General features: G+C 41.2%; 2 protein-coding genes across 2 annotated transcripts; both read left to right on the top strand.

Annotated features, from left to right (window-relative positions):
* The first annotated feature begins 640 nt into the window (after positions 1-640).
* LOC125251968 (NACHT, LRR and PYD domains-containing protein 12-like) lies at positions 641-12,897 on the top strand. The gene is made up of 10 exons (XM_048165024.1): positions 641-750; positions 2,792-4,576; positions 4,856-5,026; positions 5,662-5,832; positions 9,351-9,515; positions 9,742-9,912; positions 10,378-10,548; positions 11,041-11,211; positions 12,362-12,613; positions 12,723-12,897. Exons 1-10 carry the CDS (start codon positions 641-643, stop codon positions 12,895-12,897), a joined length of 3,342 nt encoding a protein of 1,113 aa, XP_048020981.1.
* A 9,086-nt stretch (positions 12,898-21,983) lies between these two features.
* Positions 21,984-23,769, top strand: si:dkey-56d12.4 (uncharacterized protein LOC799220 homolog). The gene is made up of 2 exons (XM_048164648.1): positions 21,984-22,317; positions 22,660-23,769. Exons 1-2 carry the CDS (start codon positions 21,984-21,986, stop codon positions 23,724-23,726), a joined length of 1,401 nt encoding a protein of 466 aa, XP_048020605.1. The 3' UTR covers positions 23,727-23,769.
* Positions 23,770-23,905: the final 136 nt, after the last annotated feature.

Raw genomic sequence — 23,905 nt, forward strand, 5'->3', positions numbered from 1 at the left:
AGTTCAGGGTCAGCCTTCTTTGTCTTTCATTTGTGGTGAGACGAGAATGAACAATCTGCATGGGTTCGGTGGCTGGTTCTGGAGGGCTGACGGGTTCGGACCGACGGAGGAGGTTGGTGATGGTTGACTGGCCCTGGTGCTCTAGGAGACACGACTGCATACGGGACCCCACGCGAATGGCGAGTTGGATAAAGCGTTCAAGTCCAATGGAGTCCTCGTATGCAGCGAGATGCAGCCGCATATTGGGTTCCAACCCCTGACGGAATGATGTGATGAGAGCTTGTTCATTCCATCCGCTGGTGGCGGCTAGCGTTCGGAACTGCAAGGCATATTCGTTAACAGAGAGATTACGTTGTTTTAGATTGTAGAGTTTCTCACCAGTCGATGAATCCGTCTGAGGTTTCCCGAAGACCTCCCGGAAGTGAGAGACGAACGCCGAGTATGATCTGACCACAGGCCTTTTTGAGTCCACAGAGAGTCTGCCCATTGCAGGGCCTTACCTTGCAATTGCGAGATGATGAACGCAATTTTAGCCGCGTCGGTGGTGTAGAATTGCGGCTGCATCTCCAGGACCAGTTCGCATTGGAGAAGAAATCCGCTGCATTCCTCCGCCGATCCAGAGTAGGGCGCCGGTTTGGCCATGGGACTGGCGGTGAATGCTGGTGAGGAAGCGGTGCTGGCTGGTGCTGGAGTGGAAGCGTTGCTGGAGGAAGATGACGATAGCTGTGGTGTGAGTGCTCGGCGCAGCGTGTCCACGAGCTCTTGAAACGGGTCGTTGGTGCTCATACTGTGAAGTTGTTAAGGTCCGGTCTTCTGTTACAACAGAGACACGGAGACTGAAGTAGAAGCAATCCAGTTAAGTATTTATTCACAAGTTGTTGAGCACAGAGTGATAGCAAGCAGATATAGCGTGATGAGAGATGAATGGGATATAATACTGTCCTTTTAAACTTGCAGATGCTGGATGAGAGATGCAATGGAGGGAGACGATGGAGACACTCACACACACAGGTAGGTTTGCACACGGGGAGACCAGGAGACGAAGGAGATGAAGGAGATCGCTGGAGCAGGTAGGTAAGTCGTTTGGGAGTCCTTAAGGTAAGCATACATAATACGTAGTGCGAACGAGACCGGACAGTGAGTGTGTGTGAGTGTGGTGGCTTTATGGTGCTGGTGATTGCAGAGTTAATGACGTGCAGGTGGCGGTGATTAGAAGGCTGGTGATTGAGTGCGTGGGTACTGCAGTGAGGTGGAACCTGACGTGTCTGTGACACCCTCGTCGCTGACAGAGAGAGCTATGCTGAACATGTGACAAATGGAACAGGTACCACAGTTACCACAGCTGTTTTATGAACGCGTTGAAAAGGGAGCGCGCAAGAGACTGATGACAAGTTAACAAGCTAGCGAGATGCAAACACGTTGTAACAGCGATTTAGATTCAAAGATTTACAAGTTAGCGACGTCAGATTAATGTGGTAGGCAATAGTGTATATATAAAGTAATAATAATATGAGCAACAATGAATAAAAGTATGAGATTCAATAAAAGTAAGAGAAAACAAAGCTATACAGAGACGCAAACCACTCTGAGCAGTGAGGCAGAGGCAGCAAGGCAGACAGGAGCAATCGATACAGACACAGAGCAATTGTGGTACAAAGCATTCTCAGATTTATTCAGGAAGAAGGGTCATATTTATAGACATAGGTCAAACAACAATCTCCAGGATGGCTTGAGCATCCAATCTTCAGAATCAAACCTTACCATGTATGGCATTTCAAGAAATATAATAATTAAGAAATGTATGTGTGTGTGTGTGTGTGTGTGCGCGTTTTTGTGACATATCAGGACACGTGTATAATGACATGGGTATGACATAGGTATTACAAAAAAAGGTGACTTATGAGGACATTACCCCATGTCCCCACTTTTTCAAAAGGCTTATAAATCATACAGAATGAGTTTTTGTGAGAAAGTAAAAGTGTGCACAGTTTCCTGTGATGGGTAGGTTTAGGGGTAGTGTAGGGGGAGAGAAAATACATTTTGTACTGTATAAAAACCATTACGCCTATGGAATGTCCCCACAATTCACAAAAACGAACGTGTGTGTGTGTGTGTGTGTGTGTGTGTGTGTGTTCAACTTCTGGTTGTGTGTGAGAGTGTCAGTGTGTCCAAGGACTACTACTACTTGTTTTGTCTAGGTAGGTACATGATGTGCACAATGGAAAAAGCCCAGACACAGAGAAAGTCAAAAAGTGAAGCCCAAGAAATATTAAATTATTTAAGACAGTAATACATAATACATAAGACAGTAATACATCATACATGTAAAGTTTTGTATGAATAAATGGGGAAGAGTCCTTTTTTATGGGCATGTGTGTTTCAGTATGGAAATGGAGTGAGAGTTACCTTGTTTGCATGTGGCTACATTTCCCCCACCTGGAATGTGCCTGAGGTTCACTAGTTGCTGGACTAGTGTTAGCAAAGGGGGAGTAAAAGCTCATAATGATCAGTGGGACAGCAGACATCTGCTTGGGCCTACTTGGACCATTGCTTCTTACGGTTTTGAGACGTTTGTTGGACGATTCATTAAAGAATGAATAATTGTGTGTCTAATTGGTCCAGATGCTACACAATATTGCAATATAAAATCATATCCTTCATACTAAACAGCAGTCTAAACTACCTAAACTAAACGAAGATCTCATTAAACAAACTGGTACTCATTAAATATACAACATGAAATATGCATGTTAGTTAAATAACATTTTTTAATTATATTTTAATCTTACAGCAGTGACCCTCAACATGCCCTCAAGACAATTCGATTAAATATGAGAAAGAAGTTTGAGTGTTTGTATGAAGGAACAGCAAAGCAGGGAAACCCAACACTCCTCAATGAGATCTACACAGAGCTCTACATCACAGAGAGTGAATGTGGAGAGATCAATAATGAGCATGAGGTGAGACAGATTGAGACACAGTCCAGGAAAACAGCAACAGAGGACACACCGATCAAATGCAATAACATCTTTAGACCTTTACCTGGACAAGACAAATCCATCAGAACTGTGCTGACAAAGGGAGTCGCTGGCATTGGAAAAACAGTGTCTGTGCAGAAGTTCATCCTGGACTGGGCTGAAGGGAAAGAGAATCAGGATGTCCAGCTCATATTTCCACTTCCTTTCAGAGAGCTTAACTTGATGAAGGACAAAACATTCAGTCTTTTAGATCTTCTTCATGTCTTTTTCCCTGAAACAAAAGAAATGGAAATATCCAGTGAAGAATATAAAGTGTTGTTCATCTTTGATGGTCTGGACGAGTGTCGTCTGTCTCTGAATTTTAATGTGAAACTGTGTAATATATCTGAATCAGCCTCAGTGGACGTGCTGCTGATGAACCTCATTGTGGGGAATCTGCTTCCCTCTGCTCTCATCTGGATCACCTCCAGACCAGCAGCAGCTGATCTCGTCCCCTCTGAGTGTGTCCATCGAGTGACAGAGGTACGAGGCTTCAGTGACCCACAGAAGGAGGAATACTTTAGGAAGAGAATCAGTGATCAGAGTCTGGCCAATACAATCATCACACACCTGAAGTCATCCAGGAGCCTCCACATCATGTGCCACATCCCAGTGTTCTGCTGGATCTCAGCCACTGTTCTAGAGAAGATGCTGAGGAAATCATGGAAAGGAAAAATCCCCAAGACTCTCACTCAAATGTACACACACTTCCTGATATTTCAGACCAACATCAGACATGAGAAGGACTATGAGAAGAAAATGAAAGATGAAGACATGATTCTCAAACTGGGGAAACTGGCTTTCCAGCAGCTTGTGAAAGGCAACCTGATCTTCTATGAGGAAGATCTGAGAGAGTGTGGCATTGATGTGACCGAAGCATCAGTGTACTCAGGTTTGTGCACTCAGATCTTCAGAGAGGAGTTGGGCTTGTATCAGGGGAAAGTCTTCTGCTTCATTCATCTGAGCATTCAGGAGCATCTAGCAGCTCTTCATGTGCTGCTTTCATTCCTGCTGTACAAGAGGGATGTGCTCAATGAAAACCTCAGCTCAAAACATGCAAATGAGTTCACATGTCACACTATGTCTGAGCTGCTTCAGAGAGCCGTGGACATGGCTCTGCAGAGTAGAAATGGACATCTGGATCTTTTCCTGCGGTTCCTTCTGGGTCTCTCACGGGAGTCCAATCAAATGCTCCTGAAAGGCCTTCTGACATGTATTAGAAAAATCTCATACAGCAAAGGGAAAACAGTTCAATACATTAAAATGAAAATAAGAATGAATCCCTCACCAGAGAAATCCATCAATCTGTTCCACTGTTTAAATGAACTGGGCGATCATTCTCTCGTAAATGAAATCCAGAAATATGTCAGATCTGGAGGTCTTTCAAGCGCCAGATTGTCATCATCGCAGTGGTCAGCTGTTGTCTTTGTTTTATTAACCTCAGAGCATTTGGATGAGTTTAACTTACAGAAATACATCAGTCAAGGCCAAAACCACATCTCACCAGATGAAGTAACTCAGAAGCTCTTGCCTGTAGTTGAAGCATCCAGATCAGCTCAGTAAGTCTGAGGACAATCATCAGATGTGTGTTTGTGTGTATTGTAGTGCAGCGCTTCTCTGTTCTATATTATCCATAGTAATATTAATTTTGTTTTCTTTTGACAAAAGACAATCTTGGATGAGTATACAAAAGATTCACAAAAGGGATTATTATCCTTATAATTTTTCAGATTGAAATAATATAAGATTTAAATAATACAATGTAAACATTAACACACAATAAAGCAAAAGTAAACAAATTAATAAAAAACATTAAACCCACAACATTGTTTCTGCAGGCTGAATCATTGTAATATCACAGCTGAAGGTTGTGCTGCTCTGGCTTCAGCTCTGAGATCAAACTCACACCTCAGAGAACTGGATCTGACTCAGAATATAATAGGAGGTGCAGGTCTGAAGCTGCTCTCTGATGGACTGAAGGATCCTCACTGTAAACTGGAGAAACTGAGGTAAGATCATACATTAATCTTAACAGAGACAAGTACCATATTATTTTAAGGGATTATTCACCTTATGTTGTTTAAATCATAGTGATTTCCAATAACAACACACAATAAAACAAAAAGTAAACAAAGGATAATAAAAACATTAAACCCACACATATTTGGTATTTAATATGTCAGTCTCTCTGTGGTTGTGTAGTTCTTGCTGAACTAAGAGAGTGTGTCATTGTTTTCTGCAGGTTGAGTTATTGTAATATCACAGCTGAAGGTTGTGCTGCTCTGGCTTCAGCTCTGAGATCAGACTCACACCTCAGAGAGCTGAGTCTGACTGGGAATAATATAGGAGGTGCAGGTCTGATGCTGCTCTCTGATGGACTGAAGGATCCTCACTGTAAACTGGAGAAACTGTGGTAAGGTCATACATTAATCTTAAGTGCAAGAAGAATCAAATGATTTTAAGGGATTATTCACCTTATTTTGCTTAAATCATAGTGATTTCCAATAACAGCACACAAATAAAACAAGTAAATAAAGGGTAATAAAAACATTAAACCCACACAGATTTAGTAATTAATATCTCAGTCTCTTTGTAGTTGTGTAGTTCCTGTTGAACTAAGAGAGAGTGTCATTGTTTTCTGCAGGTTGAGGTATTGTGATATCACAGCTGAAGGTTGTGCTGCTCTGGCTTCAGCTCTGAGATCAAACTCACACCTCAGAGAACTGGATCTGACTCAGAATAAAATAGGAGGTACAGGTCTGATGCTGCTCTCTGATGGACTGAAGGATCTTCACTGTAAACTGGAGAAACTGTGGTAAGTTCATACATTAATCTTAACAGATTAATGTTATTCAGGTCATAGTGATTTTATGATATTAATGAAGTTATACATGTAATTTCGGGAGGAGTACTCCCTTCTAATCTTCTAATTAATACCAAGGTATAAAAAAACAGCCTCTTACCAGTTCCTGTTGTTAACTATTTCGACATCCCTCCTCCTCCCCTTCTCTGTTTTGTATATTATTTTGTCTATGTAATGGGAGGCAATCAGAGCTCAGAGCTTGAGTAGAATTGTCACGATCACCATCTGTTCCTGTCATGTTCCTGTCACTTCCCGGACTACATTCCCCATAATCCTCTCTGCCATTCACCTGCACTCACTCTACCAATCACCACACTAATCACCACACCCAGCTGCCACGCATTATCAGGACTATAAAGAACTTTCACACACACTACCTCACCGCGAAGTCTTGTTAACTATTGTTGCAATTCTAAGCGTTACCCTGTGTTTATCCTGTCTGTTCCTGCTTTTGACCCTCGCTTTGTTATCCTGTTCTGTGATTGATATCTGCCTGCCTCTGATCATTGCCTGTTCCTCGACCACGATTCTGCCTGTTCCTTGCTGTTCCTGTTCGCTCCTGATTGACCCTGCCTGTACGACCACTCTCACTTTAATAAAATGCTGCATTTGGATCTCTGCCTCAGTCCCGCTTCGTTACAGAAGACTTCGCCGCCACAACGATCCAGCAGTTTTCCCGGAGAGCATCTACACGGTATGGACATTACGCAATTACTATTGTGGAGTTCGCAGGGCACGCGATCCTTAGAGGAATATGTGCAGGAATATCTAGACATTGCTTACCTCTCTGATCTTCCGGACTGTGCTCTGATTGATTTCTTTTGTGATGGCGTCAACCAACCTCTCCAGAATCAACTAAGACGAGAGGGACCGCGTTCGTCACTCAACAGCTTTATGGACTATGCATTGTTGTCTGTTGGGTCTCTGTTTACTGTGGGAGTCGCGGAGGAATGCGACACCATGGTAGGTCACGTAATGGCCGCCGCGCCACGTAACATGCACCAGATGGCGGCTACCATCACAACAGCAACAGTTCAGGTCTCCACTGATCGCCCAGAGCAACGTCACGCCTTCGCTGATCGCCCAGAGCAACGTCACGCCTTCGCTGATCGCCCAGAGCAACGTCACGCCTTCGCTGATCGCCCAGAGCAACGTCACGCCTTCGCTGATCGCCCAGAGCAACGTCACGTCGCCGCTGATCACCCAGAGTCACGTCACGTCACGTCTCTAGATCAGTCCGGGAGTGGAGAGGGTTGCGTTCCAGTGTGGCTGATCCTCCACTGACTACGGTCCGAGCAGCTGGCATCGCCAAGTCCTCGCCGGCCGCTTCGCTTTCAAGCCCGCCGGCCGCTTCGCACTCAAGCCCGGCGGTCGCTTCGCACTCAAGCCAACCGGTTGCAACGCTCTCAAGTTCGCCGGTTGCAACGCTCTCAAGTTCGCCGGTTGCAACGCTCTCAAGTTCGCCGGTTGCAACGCTCTCAAGTTCGCCGGTTGCCATGGACTCAGGTTCGCCAATTGCAACGCACTCAAGTTCGCCGGTTGCTATGGACTCAAGCACCCTGGACGCGCTGGACAAGATGGCTGCTTTGCCAGTGCCCACGGGCAAGATGGCCGCCCCTGCAGTGCTCAAGGATGTGAGGGGCGTTCCAGCCATTGAGTCCGCTCCAGAACCCGCTTCAGCCAGTGAGTCTGCTCCTGAACATGCTCCAACCGGTGAACCATCGCCTCATCCTCGGAAGAGGAGGAGGAGGAAGAGGAGGAAGGCTCATTCTATTCTTCCCCTTCTTACACCCAAGCTCCTCGCTCTGCCGGCGCCACCTGTGCTTCTTGCCCTGCCGGCGCCACCTGTGCTTCTTGCCCTGCCGGCGCCACCCGTGCTTCTTGCCCTGCCGGCGCCATCCACGCTTCTAGCCCTGCCGGCGCCATCCACGCTTCTAGCCCTGCCGGCGCCATCCACGCTTCCAGCCCTGCCAGCGCCGCTCAAACTCCTTGCGCTGCCAGCGCCACTCAGGAGTCTTGCCCTGACGGCTTCACCCACACGCCTGGCCCTGCCGCCGCCACCCGAACTCCTTGCCCACGAACCTGCGACGGGCCCCGCTGAAATCCCCAAGAACTTTTTTGGGGGGGGGCAGTATACCTAGGGGTGGGGAGTTTGTGGGTGGGAACCCTGCACGGCCGCGGTCATCAGCGGCCCCTGAACTGCCCAGACCACCTGACCCGCCGTGGTCGCCAGAGACTCTTGATCTGCCATGGCTGCCCAAGCCACCTGAACTGCCGTGGCCGCCCCTGCCACCTGACCTGCCGTGGCCGCCCCTGCCACCTGACCTGCTATGGCTGCCCAAGCCACCTGACCCGCCGTGGCTGCCCAAGCCGCCTGACCTGCCGTGGCTGCCCAAGCCACCTGACCCGCCGTGGCTGCCCAAGCCGCCTGACCTGCCGTGGCTGCCCAAGCCACCTGACCCGCCGTGGCTGCCGAAGCCGCCTGACCTGCCGTGGCTGCCCAAACCGCCTGACCTGCCGCGGCTGCCCAAGCCACCCGACCTGCCGTGGCCGCCCGAACCACCCGACCTGCCATGGTCGCCTGAACCACCCGACCTGCCATGGCTCTCCAGGTCACCTGACCGGCCGTGGCCGCCCGAGCCACCCGACCTGCCGTTGCTGCCCGTAGCACCTGACCCGCCATGGTGGCCGAGTTCCTGGAACCTGCATTGGGGACCCTGTTCATGTCCGCATACCAGTCCCCAATGCACCCACCCCCCCTCCCTAGCTGTTCCATTTACGTCGCGAGGACGCGCCTTCCGGGAGGGGGGCGTTATGTCACGATCACCATCTGTTCCTGTCATGTTCCTGTCACTTCCCGGACTACATTCCCCATAATCCTCTCTGCCATTCACCTGCACTCACTCTACCAATCACCACACTAATCACCACACCCAGCTGCCACGCATTACCAGGACTATAAAGAACTTTCACACACACTACCTCACCGCGAAGTCTTGTTAACTATTGTTGCAATTCTAAGCGTTACCCTGTGTTTATCCTGTCTGTTCCTGCTTTTGACCCTCGCTTTGTTATCCTGTTCTGTGATTGATATCTGCCTGCCTCTGATCATTGCCTGTTCCTCGACCACGATTCTGCCTGTTCCTTGCTGTTCCTGTTCGCTCCTGATTGACCCTGCCTGTACGACCACTCTCACTTTAATAAAATGCTGCATTTGGATCTCTGCCTCAGTCCCGCTTCGTTACAAGAATATCTTCTCTGAGCACCTTTATAGCAGACAGCAAGCCAACTCTCTTTAACACTTACTCTAAGATTATATGGGCACAAAAACTTGTGAAATACACAAAGCAAAAGGCAAAAAAAAAAAAAACATTAAATTCACACAGATTTAGTATTTAATATGTCAGTCTCTCTGTGGTTGTGTAGTTTCTGCTGAACTAAGAGTATGTCATTGTTTTCTGCAGGTTGAGTAATTGTGATATCACAGATGAAGGTTGTGCTGCTCTGGCTTCAGCTCTGAGATCAAACTCACACCTCAGAGAACTGAGTCTGTCTGAGAATAAAATAGGAGGTCGAGGTCTGACGCTGCTTTCTGATGGACTGAAGGATCCTCACTGTAAACTGGAGAAACTGTTGTAAGATCATGCATTAATCTTAACAATGACAAGTATCATATTATTTTAAGAGATTGTCCTTGTATGTTATTCAAATCATGGTGTTTTACGATAATACACAAAACAAAAAGTAAACAAAGACTAATAAAATCATTAAACCCACACAGATTTACTATTTAATATCTTAGTCTCTCTGTGGTTGTGTAGTTCTTGCTGAATTAAGAGAGTGTGTCATTGTTTTCTGCAGGTTGTTTAATTGTAATATCACAGCTGAAGGTTGTGCTGCTCTGGCTTCAGCTCTGAGATCAAACTCACACCTCAGAGAACTGTATCTGTTTGAGAATAATATAGGAGGTGCAGGTTTGACGCTGCTCTCTGATGGACTGAAGGATCCTCACTGTAAACTGGAGAAACTGAGGTAAGATCATACATTAATCTTAAAAGAGAAGGAATTATTCTCTGTATGTTATTCAAATAATAGTGACATACATTAGTGAAGTTAATAACATAATTTCAGGAGTCGCCGCCCATCTAATCTTCGAATTAATACTAAGGTATAAAAAACAGCCTCTTACCACTTCATGTTGTTAGTTCTTTCTGCATCCATACTCCTCCCCTTCTCCTTTTTGTATATTATTTTGCCTTTTCAATGGGGGGCAATCAGAGCTTGAGTAGAATATCCTCTCTGAGCCCCTCTATAGCAGACAGCAAGCCAAATCTGTTAACCACTTACTCTTAAGATTATATGGTTATATTATATGAAACACAAAATAAAGCAAAAGGTAATAATTAAACCCACACAGAGGTAGTATTTAATATCTCAGTCTCTTTGTGGTTGTGTAGTTCCTGTTGAACTAAGAGAGTGTGTCATTGTTTTCTGCAGGTTGTTTGATTGTAATATCACAGCTGAAGGTTGTGCTGCTCTGGCTTCAGCTCTGAGATCAAACTCACACCTCAGAGAACTGGATCTGACTCAGAATAAAATTGGAGATAAAGGTCTGATGCTGCTCTCTGATGGACTGAAGGATCCTCACTGCAAACTGGAGAAACTGAGGTAAGATCATATATTAATCTTAAAAGAGAAGGGATTATTCTCTGTATGTTATTCAAATCATGACTTAAATTAGTGAAGTTATTAACTTAATTTCGTAAGGAGTACGCCCATCTAATCTTCTAATTAATACTAAGGTATAAAAAACAGCCTCTTACCAGTTCCTGTTGTTGGTTCTTTTAGCATCCCTCTTCCTCGCCTTCTCCTTTTTGTATATTATTTTGTCTGTGTAATGGGGGGCAATCATAGCTCGAGTAGAATATCATCTCTGAGCACCTTTATAGCAGACAGCAAGCCAAATCTGTTTACCACTTACTCTAAGATTATATGGGCACACAAACTCGTGAAACACAATAAAGGAAAAGGTAAAAAAAAAAAAAAAAAAAAAAAAAAAAAAAACATTAAACCTACACAGATTTAGTAATTAATATCTCAGTCTCTCTGTGATAGTGTAGTTGCTGCTGAACTAAGGGAGTGTGTCATTATTCTCTGCAGGTTGAATAATTGTGATATCACAGCTGAAGGTTGTGCTGCTCTGGCTTCAGCTCTGAGATCAAACTCACACCTCAGAGAACTGAATCTGACTGAGAATAAAACAGGAGATAAAGGTCTGACGCTGCTCTCTGATGGACTGAAGGATCCTCACTGTAAACTGGAGAAACTGAGGTAAGATCATACATTAATCTTAAAAGAGACACGTATCATTATTTTAAGGAATTATTCTCTGTATGTTATTCAAATCATAGTGATTTAGATTAAAACACAATTAAGTAAAAATAAACAGTTATTCCTAATTCCAAAATGCAATTCATTTGTACCAAGATGGCGGCGTGCATGAGTGCTGCAGCTTTTAGCTCACCAGTATGGTGCTTGTGTTTTATGAATATCTTAATGTGTATGCTCATTTGTGCTAAGTTTTGTCAAGTGAAGCAAGTCTATAGCCGGCAGGAATTGATTAATAATGAATTGCAATCCAGAATGGTCATTACGGCAGACTTTTAACAAGCAAACAGGATCCCAGCGGACATAGTTGGATCTACATGGTTTTTTATCGGGTGTGTCAAGCAGCGCAGGTGGCAGAAAGAGAGAAAACAAAAGCAAGGCTGCCGGACGGGCCTACTCACTATGCTGAGTAAACAGCCACATAAACCACTGCTCCCGAGCTTATTTCTCTCCAATGCCAGGTCCATCACACACAAAATGGACGATATGGAGCTACTGATAGTGAACAACAACTCGTTACTTGACTGTTGTGTGATTATAATAACTGAGACCTTACACCAGGGGATTCCCGACACTGTTGTATAGCTGGCAAGCCCACACTATATTGCGGGACTGCACCATGGATTCTGGTAAACGCAAAGGTGGAGGACTTTGCATGCATGTACACAATGACTGGTGCTCACAAAGCCGCATCATAGAGAGCTACTGTTCACCTGATATAGAGACCATGACAATCATATTTAGACCCTTTTATCTGCCACGAGAGCTAACAGTGGTTGTTGTTACTGCTGTTTACATTCCACCCATTGCTAACATTAGCACAGCTCTCACCTATTTGCACAGTGTTATTAGTAAACACCAGAGGGCCTATCCTGATGGGAGTTCATATCATAGCTGGTGATTTCAATCAGGCATGTTTAAAGACTGTCCTTTCAAAATTTTCACAACATGTAAAATGTGTCGCCAGAGGAAGTAACACACTTGATCGTGTGTATTCTAATATCAAGCATGGCTATAGAGCTGTGCCTCTCCCGAATCTGGGTCTATCTGACCATGTCTCACTGTTCTTTGTCCCAGCTTATACTCCTCTCAGGAAATGGATGAACCCAACTACTAAAAACATTGTCACTGAGGAAAAGCGCATCTGGGTTTTTCAAAACCAGAAACCCTGTATGATGTCAGAGGTCTATACACTCCTCAGAGCCCGTGATATGGCCTTCAAATCAGGTGACAGGGCTCATAATGTTGTAAGAGCTAACCTAAAAAGAGGCATCAAAGATGCTAAGCTGGCCTACAAGATGAAGATAGAGGAACATTTTACTGGCAACAACACAAGGGGGGTTGGGCAGGGAGTGCAGCACATTTAACCCACACAGATTTAGTATTTAATATGTCAGTCTCTCTGTGGTTGTGTAGTTTCTGCTGAACTGAGAGTGTGTCATTGTTTTCTGCAGGTTGAGTAATTGTGATATCACAGCTGAAGGTTGTGCTGCTCTGGCTTCAGCTCTGAGATCAAACTCACACCTCAGAGATCTGAGTCTGTATGGGAATAAAATAGAACATGGAAGTGTAAAGCGTCTCTCTGCTTTAAAAGATAATCCACATTATAAACTGGAGAGACTATTGTAAGTATTGATTCATATCATATAATATAATAATTAGGGTTGCACCGATATTATTTTTTTTGGGACCGATACCGATTTGAACAAACAATTATTGTCCGATACCGATATGTCACTTCCTCTCTTATAGATAATATTTTGATCATGTTTTAAATAAGCAAAGTTCAAAAACACCTGCATTCAAATGTACATGATGGTTTATTGCTGCATCATCAAATAATTTTTAATGAACATGGATTGGATCCGTTTAACATTCAGCAGGCCTATATAAAGACAACAGAACAAAATATAAAATAAACAGTGCTTTTTATGTAGGTTTAAAAAGTTTTCAGTTACAGAAAGTAAACAAATGTAAAATAGCACTGCATATTTTTCACTGTATAAATTGTGAAGTTGTTCTAGTCTTCGGATGTTCTAGCCTGCGGGCTGACAAGGAGAGCACGCAGTTCTACAGAGTTATTTTGCAGATTTAAAGTTTGTCCGTTTATTAAGCATCCCCAAAAAGTCATTAGATTCGTATGTATTTGTTAACTGAAGGGTTGGTTATCGTTTTAATTTTAACGATTCCAATTCTGGTTCTGCTTATCGAATCCAGTTCTTATTGATTCTCGATTTCGATTCCAATCTTTTTTTTTTTTATGGAGAAAAAAAGAGCAAATATTTAATAATAATTTTTACCTTTTATTCTTGCCACATTTAGGCTATAAACAGTAGGCTGTAACTGTTTTTGTACCCGAGTGTGAGACGCTGCTATTGCTATGCTTTAGGACTCGTGTTATTTCAAATGTTCGTTATTTCAAATGTTTCCAGGAATGCCTCAAGCGCACCGCAGATCATGTGACAAGAACCAACCGATCAGCTTCGGCCTTTCTATAACATCAAAATCTCAGCCGTGTTTTATTTCTCATCTCCATAAATAAATCTAGTAAAGCTAAAGCAACAGCTAGAAATCAATTAATCCTTTGCTGATACTACCTCATCATCTTGCAGAGTGCATAGCAACGACAGACTCCACAGGAGCGAAAGCGCTTTGGAAAGGAGGAGAAAGTGGCGCAGCCACGCTTTCCACGTGTTTTTAGACACGACATGTGAACGGCCCCAAACATGGTGCATTCCTTCAGATTAATGCCGTGTTGAAGCAAAAGTCAGTGCCGATTTGTAATGAACTGCGTATGTGTGTGATGAGATAAGGTCCTTGTCACAGGTCCTAGCAGATAGATACAACTGTAAAATGCCCACTGCTGTTCACCGTGTGAGAATGACTGAAAAAAGGTCAGGAATCGATAAACTGAATCGAAATGCGCGCATCGTATCGAATACCTGGGTCTTTGAAATTTGGAACCAGTTCTCGATACCCAACCCTACTTAACTGTTAGTTGTAATTGAGTTAGTGTTTTCAAGATAATGCAATGGAGAGAGAGAGATTAATGCACACTTCTTGTGCTTTGTATTGTTTAGCTTTTGTGGTGATTTATTTGAAGTGAAAATGGAAGCAATAAACTTTATAAAACATCAGTAAAGTTTTGGTCATCATTCGGATGGGGTCCCGCAACACTTATGAAAACAGAAGTTATTTATTCAAGAATAGTGTGCGATCTTTTGTTATTTGATTAACATTAAAGCGCAGACACAAGCAGGATTAAGCAACAGACATTATACAGCTCAGTGTCTTCATGCAGTTTATAACAAACTGACTGTTTATTAATTTCGGCCTTTTTCCTGCTACAGCCGATATGCCGATGGTTGTAAATTGAGCAAAAATCATCCGATAAATATTGGCGGACGATACATCGTTGCATCCCTAATAATAATATCATGTGAACTAGTCAGTCCTCTGAACAGATGTGTCAGCAGTAATGCATATGTTACTGTCTGTGTTTTATTTTACTGACAGTTATTAAATGATGATGAATATGGAGCCAATACAGAGACATCATCATCAAAACCAAAGTCACGGTGACCTTTTCTGGACTCTACTGTATATACATGTACATGATTCTTTTTTTGTATAAGATCTAATAAAGTCTTTCTCTCATTCATGTATTAGTGAATTGTTTTTATCATCAGCCATCTCAGTGAAGTGAGCAGCTCAACACAATCACTACATTGACAGTGAACTTCGAAGCTGAGTTTCATCTGGGTTTTGGGGAACTACATGTTTTATAGGGTTTAATGATGATGCTTTTAATGCCTTTGTCAAATGTCTTCATGAGATTTGATTGAAGCTCATCTGAAGAGGATATTTGCCATTGTCACATTATTATTTTTCTGTTTTATCTAGTGTTTATAGGCAAATGGTTGATTAAGGTGCAAATTTGTCATCACATGATCACATCACCATGAGTTAACCTATATCTCTTCAGAAGCAGTGTTAAACCATGAGTATTTAAATTCAATCAGTTATTCCTTTCAGCACAAACATGACATTTTTTTCTATGTATATTAAGCTAATTTGAATGTATCTTATATACAAAAGTCAGTGATATTTGCCAACAGCATCTCAGACAACAGTGAAAGTAATAATTAAGTTTGTAGTCACAAAAAATTACTTTAGTTATCTTGGCTATAAAAATGTCACAGAACACACAAAAAGAAGAAATAAAAATATAGATGCAAGCAGCAATTTAGGGGCCAAGCACAAAGAAGGTATAAGTCATACCATCATGGCTGGGAGCATCAGACCAACAAACCAATTGAAAGGCATTTTAATTTGATTTTAGTCAAAATGGCTGAAAATCAAAAACAACAATTAATATGATTTAATGGTTTATCACTTTTTACCAGTAGGTGGTGCTGTTACCAAATTTATGTGGTGTGATCAGAGTAAGGTGACAACGGCACATGCAAATTTTGGTGTCAATATGCCAAAGCATTGCAGAGATACAGCCTCAGATAACTTTTGATTTCATGCCATCAATTTTGTTGATGCGGTAAACAAAAAAGGTTTTGTCTATCAGCACGAAATCCATACCTTTGCCAGCATGGTCTGAAGATGATACGATTCAGTTTTGGTAAAAAACAGACAAACGGTCTAGGAGGAGTTAAAAAAAAGTAGGTTTTGAAAGAAAATCAAGATGGCGGACAGGAAGTTCAGCTGACCATGGCAAAATTGGTATCTATGTTCTCGGCATGACCCAAGGAATATATTTAGACCAGTTTCATTACAATAGGCAATTTAATCAAAGGTTATTAGCATTTTTGGAAATTTCATTATAACTTCATTATAACAGTCTAACCACATTTGTGGCATACAGGTGCTGGTCATATAATTAGAATATCATCAAAAAGTTGATTTATTTCACTAATTCCATTCAAAAAGTGAAACTTGTGTATTATATTCATTCATTACACACAGACTGATACATTTCAAATGTTTATTTCTTTTAATTTTGATGATTATAACTGACAACTAAGGAAAATCCCAAATTCAGTATTGACCCGCCATGGCCGCCCTCGGCCCCTGACCTGCCCTGGAGACCTCAGTATCCGTCCGCTCCTCTCCCTGCACCTGCATGAGGTCTCCAGGGCGCCCACCCCCCTCCCGGTTGTTCCATCTACGGTGCGAGGACGCGCCTACCGGGAGGGGGAGGTACTGTCACAGTTCCCTCTGTTCCTGGACTCCATTACCCATGATCCTCCTGTCTCCACACCTGCACTCACTTCCCTCGTCATCTCCCCATCATCACGGATTACCTATACCTGTTCCTGATCATCAGCACTCCCTTTATAATGGACTCACTCCCTTCACTCCTTGTCTGTCCTAATTGTTAGTTTAATGTGATGTTGTGTGCATTCTCTCCTTCGTTTGTGAATAAATACTCATAATAGTGGATCTCCGTGAACGTCTCATCTTTACAGCACTAGCATCTGTAACAGTTACCTACACTTAAATATTTTCTTCTCAGCCATGTCATCAATTGCTCTTGAGCGAAATCTCCTCCCATCCGTTGTCTGATTGGCATTTCGCAAGGATTCCTGGGTAGTTAAAGTGTGCCGAGCCTGCATCTATGCGGGCTTCGCGGAAGACCGCTTCAAGGGTACAAAGGGGGCGCTGCTGAGCACACTTCAGAGCGTTAAAATGCTGAATGAGACGGCCTACGGACTCGTAGACTCGGCGAGCACACGCAATTTAAGTCCACGAGACCGAAAGTCCACATGAAGTGCGCCATTTGGGACAGGGCCTATATAGTGTCTGTTTTCAGGATTCTTTGATGAAAAGCAAGTTCAGACGAATGGCATTTATTTGAAATAAATGAATTAAAAATTTCTTAAATCATAGTTATTCCAAACTTTTGTCCTGCAAATCTTAAGAGTGATTAAAAAAATACCAGAATCAAGATGCCAGAATGTAACATAAATGTTTTATATACAACAGTTTAAAGAAGTTTCATTTTTCAAGATTTTAAGTCTGAAGTGTCTCTAATAGAAACCTAATTAAGAGCATATATTTATGAAACTTTATGACTTGTGAAAAATGTTGACTGAGTGTTTGTTGTGCATCAAAATAGATCATGCATGTGTATCAATGATCATTGTGTATCATACAGGCACACAGGGTCAAAGAAAGAACAGATCAAAACATCAGTGTAGGTTGCAAAATGTTTATTAGGCCACTGATATGGTTGTGGCTGTTATTTCAGTCATTGCCAGAGGAATAACTGTCTTAAAGCTTCATAAGGTAAGGTAACAGAAGAGCAATAAATAAATAATTTAAATGATAGCTGGTTCATGCATTTGGGTCAAAAACATTTAGATGTCCACATCAATAGAAATGCACAAAAGTGATTTTATATTCATAGAAAGCACATTAAATATAAGTAAAACATCTACTTTTTAAAGGTTTCAAATAAGTTTTGGGAGAATAAAATGTCATAATGTGGGAGAAATAATGTTCCATTGTCATTCAGTGTAACACTTATATTTATGTAAAAATTGAAACAACATACTTATTCTGACCTGTACGTATTAAAATATGTAAAAGAATAAGTGATCATACTAAATTTTATTGCATTTTAAATGAGTAAAAAAAAATCTTGCTGACGAATGGGCAAAACCTCGGATAGTGGCAAAGTTTAAAAATGTAAAATTACAAGTAATTAGCATTTGGGGTTAAAGTAATTAGTCTTTAATATGGCATAAATACAGTAGGTGGACAACCAAAATGGGTATTACCGCCGCGCATACCGCCGCCGCAGGGCCGTTGCTTTAACTGAAATTCAGTCGCGTGTAAAAAACTACCGCCAGGTGGCGCAAAGGGACGGATTGGAAAGTGACTGTAATAATAAAATGTCGGTTTGTAAACGGAGATGAAAGGACGAAGTAAAACAACAATAACATTATAATATAACCTTTTAACATCCTTAAAAACCATTAGAAAATTTAAAGTGAGAGTTAATTTCAAAACGTGGGATAGTCTTAGGCTACTCTATGCATCAAAAATTAAAAGAAAGACCTTTACACAAAGTCTTACTGCATGCTATTGTCATTAAACAGTCATTAGGCATATATATATTTATATATATATATATATATATATATATATATATATATATATATTAGGAGCACACGGATTATAAATGTAATATTTTCATTCTGGTTTGCTCTTTGCAAAAAAAAATAAAATAAAATAAAAAAATCCTTCAAGTTCCATATGCGGAGCGAAATGAGAACGGTCCAGCATTAAGACCGCATTAAGAGCAATAATTCTTATTAACTGCTGTTGTTCTTGATTTTTTAATTGTTCTTGATTATTATTATTATTATTATTATTATTATTATTATTATTATTATTATTTTGGCTATTATATATGCTATGTAATGTTTAGTGATTTTGATATCGCAGACTAAAATACCGGCAGGAATAAATATTTAGGCAAATTTACTCATTAAAACCAAAGGTGTTCATCAGTGATTGTACATCAAGAGCAAGGATACGTTGTGTGCATTTTGTTTTGTGCTTTTACCAGACCGAAACGCTCGATTGTCTGTGTGAAAACTGCGCGTGTGCACGAGCGCCAAGAGAACTGATAACAGCAGCAACGAGCACTGGCCATGATTTAAGAAACAACACGTTCTAGCGGATATATCGCCTCTTATTTAACACAGACCTATATCTTATCGAATTGAGTTATTTCTTTCTTTTTAGGTACAATTATTCGCTGAGTTTAAGTTCACTTTTGAGACGTTTCAGTTTCTCGCAGAGAGACAGCGCACCCTGTTTTTTATTTTATTTTATTATTCAGAAGTACAAGGTTTTGTTGTTATTGTGAGCGTACACAAATAAAAGTAGACCATTCGTAATCTTGCATAAGCTATCGCCAAAAATGACGGAAGGCCTGTTTTTGTTTCAGCTGTCATGAGGAAAAAATCCATCAGAATGCGCCGGCGCTTTCGTCGGCCAGAGGGATAAAAATGTAACCAATTTAGTTTCATATTTATATTTAAATATTGGGCTATTGCCTATTATTATTATTTTTTAATTTCACCTGTGTTCATTATGAAAAGGGAATAGCATGACGGATGCGCAATGTTGGGAGACAAATGCAGCGGGTTAGACATAAGTTCGACCACTTCATTAAGTTTTGTTTTATAGTAAGTCTTTCTTTAAAGTGAATTTCGTTTTGTAGAAATTGTATCTTAATTTCAATCAATGTTTCATCAACCAATTGCCTATATTTAATAAATAGGAAGAAAACCAAGAACGTCGGGTGTGGAATGGAAACGAAACCATGTTTCCGCGGCCTTTGAATAAGGCTGAAGCAATATACGTATTTCTGTTTTAATTAAATGTATGTATTACTTTATTACATGTCTTTATTACTTAAATAATTGATAAGATGTTTTTGGTCGAACAATATATTTTAGCTGGTCTAGGCTTAGACACACATTTGCGTAGTGGCTTATTGTGCAAACTTTTTTTCCTACCACACGCCAAACTCATAACATTTCTTGCAGATTTAAAAAACAAAACAAAAAAAAAAAACAAAAAAAACACGACGCTCCGACTTTTACAAAATCCCTCCTCGCTCCAGTCAAAACTTCGCACATACTCTGCTCGGCAGCAGCAGACGCTGGCAAACGCGCGGGGGGAGGGTTGATCCCATTCGGAACTTCTGGAGTGGAGCGTGAAACACTACAAAACACTGCAAATCTCCATAACACAAACAAATAAAGAAACTTACTGCAAATACTCATAACAGAGTCTAACAATTGTATATTTCGTCAGCTTATTTCATATGATCAGATCAGGATGTTAAAATTAACAAAAAGCACTAAGATTGCAAAAAGGTCAGTCGCGCGCATAGCTTAGGCTAATATTTTGAGTCTCCCGCCCTCTGGATTAATGGCTTTGATGACAAACATTTTAAACAAAGCGCCCTTCCCCCTATCTCAAACTTGTCAAGCACTGTTAGGTTGGGTGAGTGCTTTTTATACACACAAGATAATGTAAAAAATATACATTGATATATAAATGGAACACAATCGGTTTGTTGTTTTTGTTTGTTTTTCTTTAACATTTTTATTTTATTTCTTTGTCTTTAAGGAACATTGGATGGCAGTAAAGATTCTGTACAGTTATTCTTCTAATAATACGGAGCCATAATGTTACATATCTTGGTCAATTCTTTCGAGCTGCTTTACAGCTTAACCACAGTTTGCAACATCAGCAGTTATTGAAATGAACTGAATCAACACAGATCTGCTGATATAAATAAATAGGCCTAAATAAATAGCAAAAAACAAGATTGGGTTTGTACGGTTCATCTGAACTATAATTTAATGATTTATGTTATGATGTTATAGAAGTACAATATACAGATGCCTATATGTTTTGCATAAAGTAAGAATATTTAATAAAGAATCTTAAACTTCCAATGTTAAACATGTTCTCGTCATTTTGCTCTTAACTGCAGTCGAAATACAAATAGGCCTATAAAAATATTCATATGCATTGTGTAGTCCATTGTGGAGACTCAGATTAGGCGCAAACTCTATAGCAGAAACGTTTTATCTTAATAGCCTAGCACTTGTTGAATAACAAAATGTTGATTATTGGGATAACGTTTTTTTGTTGTTCGTAATTGTGTCGCTTATGGCATGACATTTCTTTTTGTAATGTTTATGAGCGTGTTAATGGATACAAACTGCACAATTGCAGTTTATCAGATTGTTACATAGCTATAATTGCACGATATAGTTGAAACATTAACACATTAAAATCGTCTGATAGTAAACATGAACCCATTGTAAGCGATGCATTACCATTACATCATGGGCGTACGGGACACCCCCCGCAGCCCCCACGCTATGATGGGCCCCGTCGCAGATTATTTACTAGCCTTTGCTTTTTTAGAACTAAACTCAATTGAATAAAGATACAAATAAAGCATCCAACTGAAGCCCAAAAATTCAAGCAGAATACCATACTAGTGCTAAATTACCACAAAAGGGGGGAAAATTCACTGTTTTTCCATCGCCGTTTGTAAGGTAGCCAAGACAACAGTAAGCTTTGATGCGCTGTGCTACTGTGTTACTGTTGCGGTCGTGTGCCGAGACAAATAAATATGTTCGGTCTTTGCTGAGATATTATTATTATTATTATTATTATATTGCCCAAACGTAAACAGCATAGCCAATAAGTCTAGAGTTAGGCTATTTCTTTATTCTTTTACTGTAAATACATGAATTTAGTTTAGGACTATTATTTGATGCACCGATCGAAATTACTGAAAATTTGCGACCGAAACAGCAATTTACGCGCTTGTCTATAAGGGAATCTTATATAGCCTAGCCTATGCGCAAATTTGTGTCTAACTTAGAATTTAGAGCAGCTAAAATATATTGTTAGACCAAAACATCTTATCAATTAATTAAGTAATAAAGACATGTATTTAAGAAATTTAATAAAAACAGAAAGACGTAGGCCTATATTGCTTCAGCCTTATTCACCTTATTTTCCGCGACAACAAGGGCGGCGCCATTACGTTCGTTTTGTCATCTTACTTCCGGTTGAGAGGGACGTAAACATAGACAGTAAAAGACTAGTTGCTAGCCGTAATCCTATTTCCGTAACGGTAAAAAAAGTTACATAATATGTCAAGTATTATATGCTCGGTTAGGGGCTGCCATAATAATTGGATTAAGAGGAGAGACCAGTTGCACCAAAGATGTTATGAACACAAAGCGAAGCGTTTGGAGTGTTGTGGTGCACTTTATGATTTACACCCACCACCTAAAGACGAGGAGCACCTGAGGCTATGGCGGAAGGCGCTAAATTTGAAGTGCCCACCCAAGCGCCCTTACGTGTGTTCTTATCATTTCGTGGATGGGAAGCCGACTGAAGAACACCCTTACCCCGAGAAATGGCTCGGCTACGATGTTCCGGTAAAGAAGTCACGCCGGGTGCTAAACAGGTTGTCAGATTCAGGTAAGCTAACTTAGCTAGCCATGTGCTTGTTAGTCTAATGTTAGATATGTGAAGTCCCTTCTATGAATACATTTAAAATAAGTAATGAGCAGTTAATACAACGAATTTTGCATTATTACCATTGCCACCTATATGTTTCATATTTACAATAGTACAAGATATTATGGTACATTACAGTCTTAAAATAGCTCACATTATTCCAGCAAGTTACAGATATTGCAGATGATAGGCCAGCTAGCTACCTCTCTCATTCAGATATTAATATTGAAATATTAATTCTCATGATGTATTTTAAGAACTAATGTAAAAATGTTGGTTATATATGGTTATATTTTTCCACAGATGCATCAATGAGCACCAGTGATGCAGTGGACAACAGTGAGGATGATCACATCCACATGCCCCTGATCTGTGATGCAGAAACACAATGGGAGGATCCATCTGTCTCTGACCACAACTATGCTTCAGAAGCACATCTCAACTTGAAGCCATCTACATCTGACATGGGAACCCAATGCGCTGAGCCGATGCCATTGTACACAACTCTGCTGAGAAACGATCACCTTTGTCAGCTCTACACAGGTTTAACATTGGATGCATTTCATTCAGTTGCTGAGCACCTTACTACTACATACACCAACAGCTTCCAGCTACACATTTGGGATCAGCTCCTCATGACCCTGATGAAGCTCCGTCTTAATTTATTGCAGGGTGATCTTGCTGAAAGGTTTGGTGTTTCTCAGTCCATTGTAAGCAAGGTCATTTCGTGTTGGCTTGACATCATGGAGGAGAACATGAGACATTACATTCCATGGCTTCCCAGGGAGACAATCCAGGCAACAATGCCTCAGTGTTTCAGAGAACAGTTCCCAAATACTACATGTGTGATTGACTGTTCAGAGACACCCCTTCAAAAGCCACGCAACCTTGACTCGAGAGGTGAGTCCTACAGCCATTATTACGGCCAGAACACCATCAAATACCTGGTCTCCATTGCACCATGTGGACTAATCATGTTCATCTCGCCAGCATATGGAGGAAGGTGCAGTGATAAATTCATAACTACAAATTCAGGGTTCCTGGAATACCTTCGTCCAGGCGATGAAGTAATGGCAGACAGAGGCTTCACTATTACGGATCTCCTCTATGAAAGGAAGGTGAAACTTGTGATTCCTGCATTCACCAAGAAAGGCATGCAACTCTCTGAAGAAGACACCACCAACACCAGGCGCATCGCCAATGTACGTGTCCACGTTGAGCGGGTCATATGTCGACTGAAAACCTTCAAAATACTTTCTCAAACAGTTCCAATCAACCTCACCCCTAAAATTGATAAAATTTTGAGAATTTGCGCAGCCCTGTGTAACCTCCGAAGCAGCATCATTTCCGATGTTGAGGATGAGTGTTGATTTGTAGGTGTGTTCCATGTCTGTTTTGCTTTAATCAGTGTAAATAGTTATTTTTATAAACCTTTACAATGTGACCAGATGTTACCTGTTCTGAATAGTTATTTTTATTAACCTTTACAATGTGACCAGATGTTACCTGTTCTGAATAGTTATTTTTATAAACCTTTACAATGTGACCA

This window comes from Megalobrama amblycephala, linkage group LG17 (assembly GCF_018812025.1).
Source record: "Megalobrama amblycephala isolate DHTTF-2021 linkage group LG17, ASM1881202v1, whole genome shotgun sequence".
In the NCBI taxonomy this organism is placed as follows: domain Eukaryota; kingdom Metazoa; phylum Chordata; class Actinopteri; order Cypriniformes; family Xenocyprididae; genus Megalobrama; species Megalobrama amblycephala.